Source organism: Piliocolobus tephrosceles, chromosome 21 (genome assembly GCF_002776525.5).
Source record: "Piliocolobus tephrosceles isolate RC106 chromosome 21, ASM277652v3, whole genome shotgun sequence".
NCBI classification, from domain to species: domain Eukaryota; kingdom Metazoa; phylum Chordata; class Mammalia; order Primates; family Cercopithecidae; genus Piliocolobus; species Piliocolobus tephrosceles.
In genome coordinates, this window is record NC_045454.1 from 9,537,918 (window position 1) to 9,553,210 (window position 15,293).

The 15,293-nt window shown below is 49.5% G+C and overlaps 1 protein-coding gene across 1 annotated transcript in view; it reads right to left on the reverse strand.

Moving 5' to 3' along the window:
• Window positions 1-15,293, reverse strand: part of SULT2B1 (sulfotransferase family 2B member 1) — a 54,263-nt gene that overhangs the window by 10,323 nt on the left and 28,647 nt on the right. Inside the window, exons 2-3 of the mRNA XM_026457353.1 lie at window positions 14,880-15,022; window positions 2,429-2,637 (exon numbers count right to left, since the gene is read on the reverse strand). Of these exons, the coding sequence (XP_026313138.1) occupies window positions 2,429-2,637; window positions 14,880-15,022 (352 nt within the window). The remainder of the gene's footprint in view (window positions 1-2,428; window positions 2,638-14,879; window positions 15,023-15,293) is intronic.

The window sequence follows — 15,293 nt, forward strand, 5'->3', positions numbered from 1 at the left end:
GGCTAGTTTTTTGTATTTTTAGTAGAGACGGGGTTTCACCGTGTTAGCCAGGATGGTCTCGATCTCCTGACCTTGTGATCCGCCCGTCTCAGCCTCCCAAAGTGCTGGGATTACAGGCTTGAGCCACCGCGCCCGGCTTCTTAATTTTTTTTTTTGTAGAGATGGGTGTTACTAAGTTGTCCAGCTGGTCTTGGACTCCTGGGCTCAATCAACTGCCCACCTTGGCCTCTGAAAGTGCTGGGATTTCAGGCGTGAGCTACCGCGCCCAGCCCCCTTGCCTGATTTTCAAGTTTGCTTTCATTGTAATTGACTATAACCAGGGAGTGCAGCAGCTTTGCTGAACACTATGAGTTTTGCTAAGTTGTTGAGCCTGAGAGTGGTCTTGGGGACTTCCCGATTTCAGTCCCCCTCTCTGCTCTGACCAAGCTCAATTCCTTGGCTATATCACCCAGTCCTGGGGCTTCGATTAATTACAGAATATATGTGCCACGGAATTGTAAATGGACGTGTCAGCTGAGGTCTCTCCCCTCAGATCCCGATGGGTGCATTTCTGTGCCCACCGGCAGCCTCCGCTGGACGTGGGATGGGCCGCAGCAGAGCCTGGGTCTTCCCCCGCCGCCTGCTCTCCTGCCTCCTCCCCTGCCTCCTCCCCGCCTCCTCCCCTTCCCCGTTGCCCAATCCTGACAGTTGCTTCCGCCGAAACCTTGCAGTCACCCTTGACTCATCCCTTTCTCTCACACCCACATCCAGTCTGTCAGCAAATCCTCCCGGTCTCGCCTTCAAAATACCTCCGTGACCACCACCCTGGTCCAGCCACCTTCCCCTCCACTGGACCCCGGCCAGCGCCGCCTCTCTGGCTTCCCGGCTTCTGCTCTTTCAACAGTTGGTCTCCATCTGGCCGCCAGAGGGCGCCGGTGAAGCCTAAGCCCGCTCGGGCTCCTCCTCCGCTCCGATCCCTGCTGCGCTGCCACGTCACTTGGTCAGAGCTCAAGTCCTCGCCGGGCCCACGCGGCCCTGCACATTTTGGCCCCTGTTGCCCCCGACCCCGACCTCAACTCCACTCCTCTCCCCACTTGCTCACTTGGCTCCGGCCACACCGACCTCCTTCTTGCACCTCAGATACACCCACCTCAGGACCTTTGCACCTGCTTTTCCCTCTTGCCTGAAATGCTCTTCCTCTGGAAACCTCTGTGGCTCCTACCATCACCTCCCGGGTTTTTACTCACTGGGCGCCCCCTTGACCTCCTTTTATAATTGCAGCCCCACGCCCACTCTATCTCCAGCCCTCTCCCCCATTGTAAATTTATCCCACCAGACATTTTATATATTATATTATATTATATCATATCATATTATTATATATTAAATATATTATGTAAATATCAAATATACAAATATTAAATATATTTAAAGTATATTGTAATACTATTATTATATGTAATATACATATTTTTTGAGACAGAATTTCACTCTTGTTGTCCAGGCTGGAGTGCAATGGCTTGATCTCAGCTCACCACAACTTCCGCCTCCTGGGTTCAAGTGATTCTCCTGCCTCAGCCTCCCAAAGTGCTGAGATTACAAACGTGAGCCACTGCGCCCAGCCGTAATTTTTTTTTTTTTTTTTTTGAGATGAAGTCTCAGTCTGTCTCCCAGGCTGGAGTGCAGTGGTGCCATCTCAGCTTACTGCAACCTCCGCCTCCTGGGCTCAAGTGATTCTCCTGCCTTAGCCTCCTGAGTAGCTGGGATTACAGGTGCCCACCACCAGATCTGACTTATTTTTGTATTTTTATTAGAGACAGGATTTCACCATGTTGGCTAGGCTGGTATTGAACTCCTGGCCTCAAGTGGTCTGCCTGCCTCTGCCTCCCAAAGTGCTTGGATTACAGGCGTGAGCCACCGCGCCAGCACCGGCTTTTTATTTTTATTTATTTTTATTTTTTGAGACTGAGCCTTGCTCTGTTGCCTAGGCTGGAGTGCAGTAACGTGATCTCAGCTTAGTGCAGCCTTGACCTCCTGGGCTCAAGTGATCCTCCCACCTCAGCATCCCAAGTAGCTGGGACTACAAGGGTGTGCCACCACGCCTGACTGATTTTTAAAATTTCTTGTAGTGACGTGGTCTCACTATGTTGCCCAAGTTGGCCTCAAACTCCCGGCCCGAAGTGATCCTCCTGCCTCAGCCTCCCAAAGTGCTGGGACTACAGGTGTGAGCCATCACTCCCTGCCAAAGGGCAGACATTTCTGTGTGTATATTGATCACTGTGCTAGGCATTTCTGTGTGTATATTGACCACTGCACTAGAGCAGAGCCAGGCACATAGTAGGTGCTTAACAAATAGGTGCTGAATGAATCAATGTGTTATGCTCCATCTCCCTGTCACCCTGCACACCCATGCAGCCCCTCCCAACTGACGCACACCCCTCCTCCCAACCTTGGCCTTGGAGCTGAAGAAGGCCTTGGTGAAGATCTGGATGGGAAGATGGGAGCTCATGAGGCGAGGGCTGTACTGGTCCGGGAGGCTGAAGGCACCCACGATGGTCTCACACCAGGGTGCCCGCTCCCAGATGGGCACAGAGCGGATCCAGGACGGATCCCCATCCTTCAGGATTAAGCAGATGATCTCGATCATCCAGGTCGTGCCTGTTGGGAGAAATCAAGCAGATTATTTGGGTGCGGGAGGGCTGAAGAGGGAGGATATCATCAGAATAATCACAACAGCATTTATTAAGCAATTTGCCTTTTTTTTTTTCAGGCAGAGTCTTACTCTGTCGTCCGGACTGGAGTGCAGTGGTGTGATCTTGGCTCACTGCAACCTCTGTCTCCCAGGCTCAAGCAAGTCTCCTGCCTCAGCCTCTCGAGTAGCTGGGATTACAAGCACCCACCACCACGCCCGGCTAATTTTGTATTTTTAGTAGAGACGAGGTCTCCCCATGTTGGCCAGGCTGGTCTCGAACTCCTGACCTCAGGTGATCTGCCCGCTGCCCCCCCTCGGCCTCCCAAAGTACTGGGATTACAGGTGTGAGCCACCGCACCCGGCCTGACAGTATTTATGGAGCAATTTACCACGTATTTTATCACACTAATTCCTTACAGCTGGAAGAGAAGGCAGGGTTGCTTAACCTCATTTTCAGAGCTGGAAACTGAGCCTCACAGAAACCATGTCGCTCGTCCAAGGGGACGGTGCTAGGAAAGTGGTGCAGGGCAGAGACTGGTGAGCTGTCCACCCAACCCCATTTCAGTTTTCTGCTGGGAATATGGCGTGATGACCTTTTCTCTTCTCCCCTGCTGCTACGTGTGGGGCCAAGAGACTGGGTCTGGCCAAGGAAGTGTAGGTGGTGGTGATGTGATGTGTGGCTATTTCCAGGCCTGGCCCATAAACGCACACCATGTGACTCCCCACTCTCTCTGCTCCTGGATACAGAGACTCCAGAGGAGAATCTGGGACTCCCGGGGATGGCAGAGCCATGAGATGGCAGGAACCAAATGTCTGGGAAAGCATGGATTTCCCCATTGCTTCCTTCCACCCTTCCTACACCAACTAGAGTTTATAGGAACAAGAAACAAACTTGGGTTCAGCCACTGAAATTCTGAGGCTGATCTATTGGTACAGCCAGAATTGCTTTACTTATTTATTTATTTTGGGATCAAATCTTGCTCTGTCGCCCAGGCAGGAGTGCAGTGGTGTGATCACAGCTCACTGCAGCCTCGAAATCCCAGGTTTAAGAGCCTTCCGAGTAGCTGAGACCGCAGGTGCACGCAACCACACCTGGCTAATTTATTATTTTTATTTTTAGTAGACACAGGGTTCCACTGTGTTGCCCAGGCTGGTCTTGAACTCTTGGGCTCAAGCAATCCTCCTGCCTCAGCCTCCCAAGGTGCTGGGATCACAGGCACCATGTCCAGCAGGCACTGCTTTACTACATGGAGGAAGCTGGAATTGAACGCAGGTGTCTGGATATAAACAAATCTCTGTTCTTTTTACTTTTCATTGCCCACTTTTGAGGGTCACCTTTCCCCCCCCCCCCCCGAGACGGAGTTTCCTGCTTGTTGCCCAAGCTGAAGTGCAATGGCGCGATCTTAGCTCACTACAACCTCTGCCTCCCGGTTTCAAGCATGTCTCCTGCCTCAGCCTCCCGAGCAGCTGGGATTATAGGCATTCGCCACCACGCCTGGCTAATTTTTAGTATTTTTAGTAGAGACCGGATTTCACCATATTAGCCAGGATGGTCTTGAACTCCTGACCTCTGATGATCTGCCTGCCTTGGCCTCCCAAAGTGCTGGGATTATAGGCGTGAGCCACCACACCCGGTCGAGGTTCACCTCTTTATTTCTGTGGGGAGCCACAGAATGTTACCTAGTGGAAAGGGACCTCATCAAGGAGCCAGTTCACAGTTTTGAATTTCAGGAGACCACAGGCTGTTCAGAAGAGAAACAATTACCTTCACAATTACCTTCTGTCAGTGTTCATTGCATTTAATTCTTTTTGAGACAGGATTCCTTTTGAGACAGGATTCCGCTCTATGACTTGGGCTGCAGTACACTGTTGCAATCACAGCTTACTTCAGCTTCAGCCTCCAACTTCCAGGCTCAAATGATCCCCCCACCTCAGCTTCTGGAGTAGCTAGACCACATGCACCCAGCAATTTTTTTTTTTTTTTTGAGCTGGAGTCTCACTCTGTTGCCCAGGCTGGAGTGCAGTGGCTGTATCTTGGCTCACTGCAATCTCGGCCTCCTGGGTTCAAGCAATTCTCCTGCCTCAGCCTCCCAAGTAGCTGGGACTAGAAGTGTGCCACCATGCCTGGCTAATTTTTGTATTTTTAGTAGAGATGGGGTTTTGCCATGTTGGCCTGGTTGGGCTCAAACTCCTGACCTCAAGTGATCCACCCTCCTTGGCCTTCCAAAGTGCTGGGATGACAGGCATGGGCCACCACACCTGGCCTGCACCCAGCTAATTTTTTAAAATTTTTGTAGAGATGGGGTCTCACTGCATTGCCCAGGCTGGTCTGGAGCTCCTGGCCTCTAGCCATCCTCCTACCTTGGCCTCCCAAAGTGCTGGGATTACAGGCATAAGCCACCACATCCAATCCATTCACTGGCTTTCATTCTAACAACCACCTTGTACCAGTTATCAGTTTACAGGCTGGTGGCTCCAACTTCAGGCCTCTCTCCTGGTTTGTGATATTGGAGCTGGACCCTGTAAACGTTTCTCCTCTGCCAGCTAGCTCAGTGTTAAGCCTTGTCAGCAGAGGGCGCTGGAGGAACACTGAATGAGGATGGGGCTCTTCCTGATTCTCACGGGCTTCTCTTACTCATTCTCACGGGCCCCTCTCAGAGCAATCTTGTGATGGACAGGGAACAGTCCTGCACTGGTCACCCAGTGACGTTTACCCCTCCCCCTAGCAAATTTCAGTGGCTTGTTGCACCTCAATGAACTTCTCAGTCACCCAGTGGGCCATGGCCATACCTCTGCAGTGAAACTCTAATCTTGGGTGGGGAGCAGGTTGGGCAGACAAGTCTTTCTTCCCAATTTCTGTCTTCCTCGGGAGTTTGGCTTTAGCCCTAGAGGAAGTGGCTGCTCCCTAGTTTAGTTATTCCTATGTGTGGTGTTGTTTGTTTGTTTGTTTGTTTGAGATGGAATCTTGCTCTGTTCCCAGGCTGGAGTGCAATGGTGCGATCTCAGCTCACTGCAACCTCCACCTCCCGGGTTCAAGCAATTCTCCTGCCTCAGCCTCTCAAGTAGCTGGGATTACAGGTGCGCGCTACCATGCCCTGCTAATTTTTGTATTTTTAGTAGAGACGGGGTTTCACCATGTTGGTAAGGATGACCTCGATCTCTTGACCTTGTGATCTGCCTGCCTCAGCCTCCGAAAGTGCTGGGATTACAGGCATGAGCCACCGTGCCTGGCCTTTTATTTGTTTGTTTGTTTGAGAGAGTCTGTCTGTGTTGACCAGGCTGGAGTGCAGTGGTGCAATCTTGGCTCACTGCAACCTCCGTCGCCTGGGTTCCAGCGATTCTCATGCCTCAGCTTCCCGAGTAGCTGGGACTACAGGTGTGTACCACCAGGCCCAGCTAATTTTTGTATTTTTAGTAGAGATGGGGTTTTACAATTTTGGCCAGGCCGGTCTTGAACTCCTGACCTCAGGTGATCCACCTGCCTTGGCCTACCAGAGTGCTGGGATTACAGGCATGAGCCACCACACTCGGTCGAATTTCCTTCCTTTTTAAGGCTGAATAATATTCCATTGTATGGGTATAGCATAATTTGTTTATCCATTCATTAATCAACGGACATTTGGATAGTTTCAGCTTTTGGTAACTGCAAATAATGTGGCTATGAACATTGGTGTACAAATATCTGTTACAGTCCCCCCACCTAAAGTTTAGTTCTTTTGGGCATATTCCCAGAAGTGGAACTGCTGAGTTTATATGGTAATTCTATGTTTAATTTTTTGAGGAACTGCTAAATTGTTTTCCATAGCAGCTGCACCATTCTACATGCTCACCAGCAGTGCACAAGAGTCCCATTTTCTCAACATCTTTGCCACACTTGGTATTTTCTTCTATTCTGTTTTTTTCTTTTCTTTTTTTCTCTTTTTTTGATATGGAGTTTCACTGTTGTTGCCCAGGCTGGAGTGCAATGGCATGATCTCGGCTCACTGCAACCTCCACCTCCAGGGTTCAAGTGATTCTCCTGCCTCGGCCTCCTGAGTAACTGGGATTACAGGCACCCACCACCATGCCCAGCTAATTTTGTATTTTTAGTAGAGATGGGGTTTCTCCATGTTAGTCAGGCTGGTCTTGAACTCCTGACCTCAGGTGATCCATCTGCCTCGGCCTCCCAAAGTGCTGGGATTACAGGCATGAGCCACTGTGCCTGGACTATTCTGGTTTTTTTTCTTAAACTTTTTTTTTTTTTTTTTTGATAGAGACAGGGTCTCATTATGTTGCCCAGGCTGATCTTGAAATCCTGGGCTCAAGCGATCCTCCCATTTCGGCCTCCCAGAGTGTTGGGATAATAGGTACGAACCACTGCACCTGGCCACATGTTATTTTCTAAGTAATAGCCACCTAATGTGTGCAAATAATTCTCTCTCTCTCTCCCTCTTTCTCTCTTTGAGAGAGTCTCGCTCTGTCACCCAGGCTGGAGTTCAGTAGCGCAATCTCGGCTCACTGCAAGCTCCGCCTCCCGGATTCAAGTGATTATTGTCCCTTAAACTCCTAAGTAGCTGGGATTCCAGGTACACGCCACCATGCCCGGCTCAAGTTTTTTTTTTTTTTTTTTTTCGGAGTCAGGGTCTCGCTGTCTTCCCCAAGCTGGACTGTTATGGCATAATCATGGCTCACTGCAGCCTCAACCTTCTAGGCTCAGGTGATTCTCCCACCTCAGCCTCCCAAGTAGCTGGGACTACAGGCATGCACCACCACACCTGGCTAATTTTATTATTTTTTGGTAGAGATGGGATCTTGCCATGTTGCCCAGGCTGGTCTTGAACTCCTGGGCTTAAGCTATCCACTTGCCTTGGCGTTCCAAAATGCTGGGATTACAGGCATGAGTCACCATGCCCAACTGCAAATAATTCTTTTTTCATTTTATTTTGAGACAGGGTCTCGCCCTGTTGCCCAGGCTGGAGTGCATTGGTGCGATCTTGGCTCACTGCAACCTCTGCCTCCCCAGTTCAAGCGATTCTCATGCCTCAGCCTCCCGAATAGTTGAGACCACAGGCGTGCGCCACCATGCACAGCTAATTTTTGTATTTTTAGTAAATACGGGGTCATGTAGGCCAGGCTGGTCTCCTACTCCTGACCTCAAGTGATCCGCCTGCCTCGACCTCCCAAAAGTGCTGGGATTACAGGCTTGAACCACCCCGCCCGGCTTGGAGAACAAGTTTCCACAATTTCTATAGAGGGAAATGTAGCCATTATATATCAAAATTACAAATGTACGGACTCTGACCAAGCAATTCTATGTCCAGATATTTGTCCTAGAGATAAATGTATTCAATGCCAAGTACTGCATGTACAAGACATTGTGCATAAAGTTTACATTGTATACACAGACAAAAGATTGAACATTAATATCAATCAGTAGGAAACTGGTTAAGCAAGAATTATTGTATATCCTGTGCCATGAAATACTATGGAACTGTAAAAACAACAACAACAACAACAACAAAAAACCCAGAAAGTTATTTGTTTAAAGTTCCAAGATAGGACAATGAGAAAGAAAAACAAGCAAAATCAGGACCGGGTGCAGTGGCTCACGCCTGTAATCCCAGTACTTTAGGAGGCCGAGGCGGGTGGATCACCTGAGGTCAGGAGTTCGAGACCAGCCTGGCCAACATGGCAAAACCCCATCTCTACTGAAAATACAAAAATTAGCCAGGCATAGTGGCACGCACCTGTAATCCCAGGTACTTGGGAGGTTGAGGCAGGAGAATCGCTTGAATCCAGGAGGCAGAGGTTGCAGTGAGCCAAGATGGCACCACTACACTCCAGCCTGGTCGACAGAGTGAGACTTCATCTCAATAATAATAATAATAATAATAATAATAATAATAATAATAATAAAACATAATCTGAGAAGACTCTGATAAGAAAATGGAAAGACAAGCCATTGATCAGGAGAAAATATTTGCAAAACAAGTATCTGATCAAGGATCTGTTCTCAGTTCATATAAAGAACTCTCGGGCCGGGCGTGGTGGCTCAAGCCTGTAATCCCAGCACTTTGGGAGGCTGAGACGGGTGGATCACAAGGTCAGGAGATCGAGACCATCCTGGCTAACCCGGTGAAACCCCGTCTCTACTAAAAAATACAAAAAACTAGCCGGGTGAGGTGGCGGGCGCCTGTGGTCCCAGCTACTTGGGAGGCTGAGGCAGGAGAATGGTGTAAACCTGGGAGGCGGAGCTTGCAGTGAGCTGAGATCCGGCCACTGCACTCCAGCCTGGGTGACAGAGCGAGACTCCGTCTCAAAAGAACTTTCAAATCTCAATGATAAGAAAACAATCCAGTTCAAAAGAGGAAAAATATGGCCGGGCGCGGTGGCTCACACCTGTAATCCCAGCACTTTGGGAGGCCGAGGAGGGCGGATCACTTGAGGTCAGGAGTTCAAGACCAGCCTGATCAATATGGTGAAACCCTGTCTCTACTAAAAAATACAAAAATTAGCCAGGTGTGGTGGTGCATGCCTGTAGTCCCAGCTACTCGAGGGCCTGAAGCAGGAGAATTGCTTGAACTCAGGAGGCAGAGGTTGCAGTGAGTCAAGATCATACCACTGCATTGCAGCCTGGGCGACAGAGCAAGACTCCATCTCCAAAAAAACAAAACAAAGGGAAAATATTTCAACAATTTGCCAAAGAATATATTTATGAACTTCAAGTCAGATGCAAGTAACAGAACAAACAAACAGAAAGGAATATATATGATGGCTAATGAGCACACAAAAGATGCTCAAACACCATTAGCTGTTAGGGAAATGCAAATTAAAAACACAGTGAAATACCAGTATGCACCTATCAAAATAGCTTTAGAAAAAAAACTGGCCAGGCACGGTGGCTCATGCCTGTAATCCCAGCACTTTGGGAGGCTGAGGCAGGAAGATCGCTTGAACCCAGGCATTCGAGACCAACGAGAGACCCTTATTGCTACAAAAATTAGCTGGGTGTGGTGGTTGTTAGGGAGGCTGGGGTGGGAAGATCGCTTGTGCCCGGGAGGTGGAGGTTGCAGTGAGCCATGATCTCGCCACTACACTTCAGCCTGGGCAACCGAGCAAGACCTTGTCTCCAGTAAATAAATAAATTCCTGTTGATGCTAATCACTGGAGAAGATGTGGGGCAATAGAGGGTCACCTATTGCTGGGAAGAATCGAAAAAGCCCTTTGGGTTGGCATGGTGGCTCACGTCTGTAATCCCAGCACTTTGGCAGGCCGAGGCGGGTAGATTAACTGAGGTTGGGAGTTTGAAACCAGCCTGGCCAATATGGGGAAACCCCGTCTCTATTAAAAATACAAAAATTAGCCAAGTGTGGTGGTGGGCGGCTGTAATTCCAGCTACTCAGGAGGCTGAGGCAGGAGAATTGCTTAAACCTGTGGAGGCGGAGGTTGCAGTGAACTGAGATCTCGACACTGCACTGCACTGCACCCTGGACAACAGTGAGACCCTGTCTCCATAAAAAAAAAAGAAAACATATGTCCACATAAGAACTTGTGTGCAGGGCCCGGTGCAGAGACTCACTCCTGAAATCCCAACACTTTGGGAGGCCAAGAAGGGAGAACTGCTTGAGCCCCTGAGTTTGAGACCAGTCTGGGCAACACAGTGATACCTTGTCTGTGGGAAAAAAAAAAATAGTTTTTTTTGAGACAGAGTCTCCATCTGTCACCCAGGGTGGAGTGCAGTGGCCGGATCTCAGCTCACTGCAAGCTCCGCCTCCCGGGTTCATGCCATTCTCCTGCCTCAACCTCCCGAGTAGCTGGGACTACAGGCACCCGTCACCACGCCTGGCTAATTTTTTTTTGTATTTTTAGTAGAGACAGGGTTTCACTGTGTTAGCCAGGATGGTCTCGATCTCCTGACCTTGTGATCCGCCCGTCTCGGCCTCCCAAAGTGCTGGGATTACAGGCGTGAGCCACAGCGCCTGGCCAAAAAAATGTTTTTTAATTAACTGGGTGTGGTGGTGTGCACTTGTCATCCCAGCTACTCAGGAGGCTCAGGGGGGAGGATAGTTTGAGCCCAGGAGGTCAAGGCTGCAGTGAGCCAAGACCACACCACTGCACTCCAGCCTGGGTGAAAGATGGAGACCCTGCCTCAAAAAATAAAAATAGAAACAAGAACTTGCGTGCAAGGCTGGGCGCGGTGGCTCACGCCTGTAATCCCAGCACTTTGGGAGGCTGAGGCAGGCAGATCACCTGGGGTCAGGAGTTTGAGACCAGCCTGGCCAACATGGTGAAACCCCGTCTCTACTAAAAATTATAAAAATTAGCTGGGTGTGGTGGCAGGTGCCTGTAATTCCAGCTACTCAGGAGGCTGAGGCAGGAGAATCGCTTGAACCCGGGAGGTGGAAGTTGCAGTGAGCCGAGATTACACCACTGCACTCCAGCCTGAGGGGTAAGAGCGAGACTTCACCGCAAAAAAAAAAAAAACAAAACAAAACTTGTGTGCAATGTTCACAGCGGCTTCACTCATAATAAGCCCAGAGAGGAAACAATCCAAATGCTTATCAACTGATGAATAAATAAAATATAGTTTACACATAACATAAAATATTATTGGACCATAAAAAAGAATGAAACTCGGACACATGCTACGATGTGGTTGAACCTTGACAATGTGATGCTCAGGAAGAAACCAGACACAAGAGGCCACGAGGTGTAGATTCCATTTCCATGAGATGCCCAGAATACACAGATCCGTAGAAACAGAATGGAGATTGGTGGTTACCAGGGCCTGGGTGGAGGGGATGTGAGGATTGGGAGGTGATGGTTTATAGGTCTAGAGTTCCTTGTTGGATGATGATAATATTCTTTATTTTTTATTTTTATTTTTATTTTTGAGACAAGGTCTCGCTCTGTCGCCAAGGCTGGAGTGCAGTGGCACACGCTCAGCTCACTGCAACCTCCGTCTCCCGGGTTCCAAGTGATTCTCCTGCCTCAGCCTGTGGAGTACTGGGATTACAGGTGTGTGCCACCATGCCTGGCTAATTGTTGTATTTTAGTAGAGACGGGGCTTCACCGTGTTGGCCAGGCTAGTCTCGAACTCCCGACCTCAAGTGATCCACCCGCTTTGGCCTCCAAACTGCTGGGATTGCAGGCATGAGCCACAGTGCCTGGACCACTCAGTGTTTTATTTTTGAGACAGAGTCTCTGCCACTCAGGCTGGAGTGCAGTGGGGTGAACACATCTCACTACAACCTCCACCTCCCAGGCTCAGGCGATCCTCCCACCTCAGACTCCCAAGTAGCTCAGACTACAGGCATGCACTACGATGCCTGACTAATTTTTGTATGTTTTGAAGAGAGGGGGTCTCACCATGTTGGCCAGGCTGACCTAGGCTCAAGAGATCCTCCTGCCTCGGCTTCCCAAAGTGTTGGGATTATGGGTGTGAGCCACTGTGCTAGGCTGAAAATATTCTAAAATTGATTGTGGTAATGGATGACCACATGCTATTGAACATGGCAAAGTCATTGAATTGTACCCTTTTTCTTTCTGTTGAGACAGGGTCTCACTCTGTTGCTCAGGCTGAAGTGCAGTTGTGTGATCACAGCTCACTGCAGCCTCAACCTCTCCAGCTAAAGTGATCCTCCTGCCTCAGCCTCCCTAGTAGCTGGGACTACAGGCGCACAGCACCATGCCTGGTTATTTTATTTTATTTTGTAGAGATGGGGTCTTGCTATGTTGACCAGGCTGGCCTTGAACTTTTGGCCTCAAGTGATCCTCCCACTTCAGCCTCCCAAAGTGTTGAGGTTACAGGCATGAGCCACTACGGCCCGCCTACCCTCTACTTTTCTTCACAGCATTTATTGCCACCAGTCATAGTGTCATATGGTTTTTTTCATAATGTCATATTTTTATTTGTTGATTTATTCTCTGGGTTCCCCCACTACAATGTGAGCTTCATAAAGGCAGACATTTCAGTCTGTCTGGAGAGTTGCAGCTTTCTTTGTTCTTAGAACAATGCAGGGCACATAATATGTGTTTAATAAATACTTGTTGGAGGAGGTGGGGAAGAGAGGAGAAAAAAGGGAAGAAAGAGTTTTTGTCATTTCCCTTTGGTCATTTAAATGCTTCTAATTGACTGGGCTCGTGCCTGTAATCCCAGCACTTTGGGAGGCTGAGGCAGACAGATCATGAGGTCAAGAGATAGAGACCATCCTGGCCAACATAGTGAAACTTCGTCTCTACTAAAAATACAAAAATTAGCTGGGCGTGATGGCACATGCCTGTAGTCCCAGATACTTGGGAGGCTGAGGCAGAAGAATCGCTTGAACCCAGGAGGCGGAGGTGGCAGTGAGCCGAGATCACGCCACTGCACTCCAACCTGGGCAACAGAACAAGACTCTGTCTCAAAAAAAAAAAAAAAAAAAAAAAAATTCTGGGCTCGGTGGCTTCCGCCTGTAATCCCAACACTTTGGGAGGCTGAGGCTGGCGGATCATGAGGTCAGGAGTTCAAGACCAGCCTGACCAAGATGGTGAAACCCCGTCTCTACTAAAAATACAAAAAAAAAAAAAAAAAAGTAGCCACGGGTGGTGGTGGGCACCTGTGATCCCAGCTACTCAGGAGGCTGAGGCAGAGAATTGCTTGAACCCGGGAGGCGAAGGTTTCAGTGAGCCGAGATCACGCCACTACACTCCAGCCTGGGCCACAGAGCAAGACTCCGTCACAAAAAAAAATAAAAAATAAAAAAATAGACTGGGGGTTTGCCGTTTTGTCCAGGCTGGTCTCAAACTCAAACACTCAAATTGTATATAATTCATCACTTTAAAGTATACAATTTAGCTGGGTGCGGTGGCTCACACCTGTAATTCCAGCACTTTGGGAGGCTGAGGCAGAAAGATTGCTTGAGCCCAGGAGTTCAAGACCAGCCTGTGCAACACGATGAAACCCCGTCTCTACAAAAGTTAGCTAGGTGTGGTGGTGCACACCTGTGGTTCCAGCTACTCAGGAGGCTGAGGTGGGCAGATCACTTGAGTCCAGGAGGTCGAGGCTGCAATGAGCTGAGATTGTACCACCACATTGCAGCCTGGATGACAGAGCAAGACCTCCAAAAAAAAAAAGGTATACTGAAGGGGTGGCCTGCCCCTCCACACCTGTGGGTGCTTCTCGTTAGGTGGAACGAGAGACTTGAGAAAAGAAATAAGACACAGAGACAAAGTATAGAGAAAGAAAAGCGGGGCCCAGGGGACCAGTGCTGTGCTTACAGAGGACCCACACTGGCACCGGTCTCTGAGTTCCCTCAGTATTTATTGCTCAAAAGATAAGGGAGTAAATCAGCAGTAAGACATATAGATACACGGAGATGTTCCATTTCCCAGGGACGGGCAGGAGACAGATGTTTTTCTTTTACTGAGATTTAAGAGAATGGTGATGGCCTTTAACCACAAGCAGCCTTTAGGCATTTGTTTAACAAAGCACATTCCTTACAGCCCAAAATCCTTTAAACCTTAATTACCACAGCGATGTCTCTTGTAAGGACAAGATTGGGGGTAGAGTCACAGATTAACAGCATCTCAAATACAGAGCCAAATGGAGTCTCTTAAATTTACTTCTTCCTATATAAACACAGTAACAGGCTGACCTCTCTTTTCCCCACAGTATACAATTAGGTGGTGACCAGCACCTGTAGTCCCAGCACTTTGGGAGGATGGGAGGGTTGATGAGCTGATATTGCACCACTGCACCCCCAGCCTGAGTGACAGAGCAAGACCTTGTCTCAAAAAATAAAAATAAAAATGGTCAGGTGTGGTAGTTCATGCCTGTAATCCCAGCACTTTGGGAGGCCAGGGCGAAAAGATCACTTGAGATCAGGAGTTCAAGACCAGCCCGGGCAACGTCGCGAGACCCCATCTCTACAAAAAAGAAAAGAAAAGAAAACAGAAGAGAAGAGAAGATAAAAGAAAAGTAGAGGGTAAAGAGGACAGGGAGGGACAGAATGAGGGCCTTATTTCAGCCAGGGAGGTCAGGGAAGGCGAAGTGTTGAGAACTGACCTGGAGGAGAGAGGCTGGGCGCCAGGTGGGTATCCCTGGGAGGCTACTTCTGGCAGGGGCACAGTTCTGAACAAACCCGGCCCCCCTTTTCCTCCTCCCCTCTTCCTCGATGTGCCTTTCCCGTCCTCCGCCGCATCCCCTCCCCACGCTCCCCAGCCCCGGAGGCCCGCAGCCCGCAGGTACCTGACTTGGGGTAGGTGATGATAAAGATGTCGTCGTCCCGCACATCTTGGGTGTTCTCCGCCAAGCTGATGCTCTCGGGCGAGTACAGGCCGACGGGGAAGGGGACGCCCTTGTACCGGAAGTATTCACCTGGCAACTTCTGGCTGTGGAAGGGTGGGGGAGACGCCATGAGGGATAGCAGGGAGGTGGGTGCCAGGGTTCTCAGGGTGGCGCCACTCGGACCCTGGCAGGGAACTTCCTCCTCAGAGCCTTGGTCCCTCTTCTGTAAAGTGGTGACACTGTCCCTATAAACCTTATAAAGCTGGTCGGGCGCAGTGGCGCACGCTTGTAATCCCAGCACTTTGGGAGGCGGAGGCGGGTGAATCCCCTGAGGTCAGGAGTTCGAGACCAGCCTGGCCAACATGGTGAAACCCC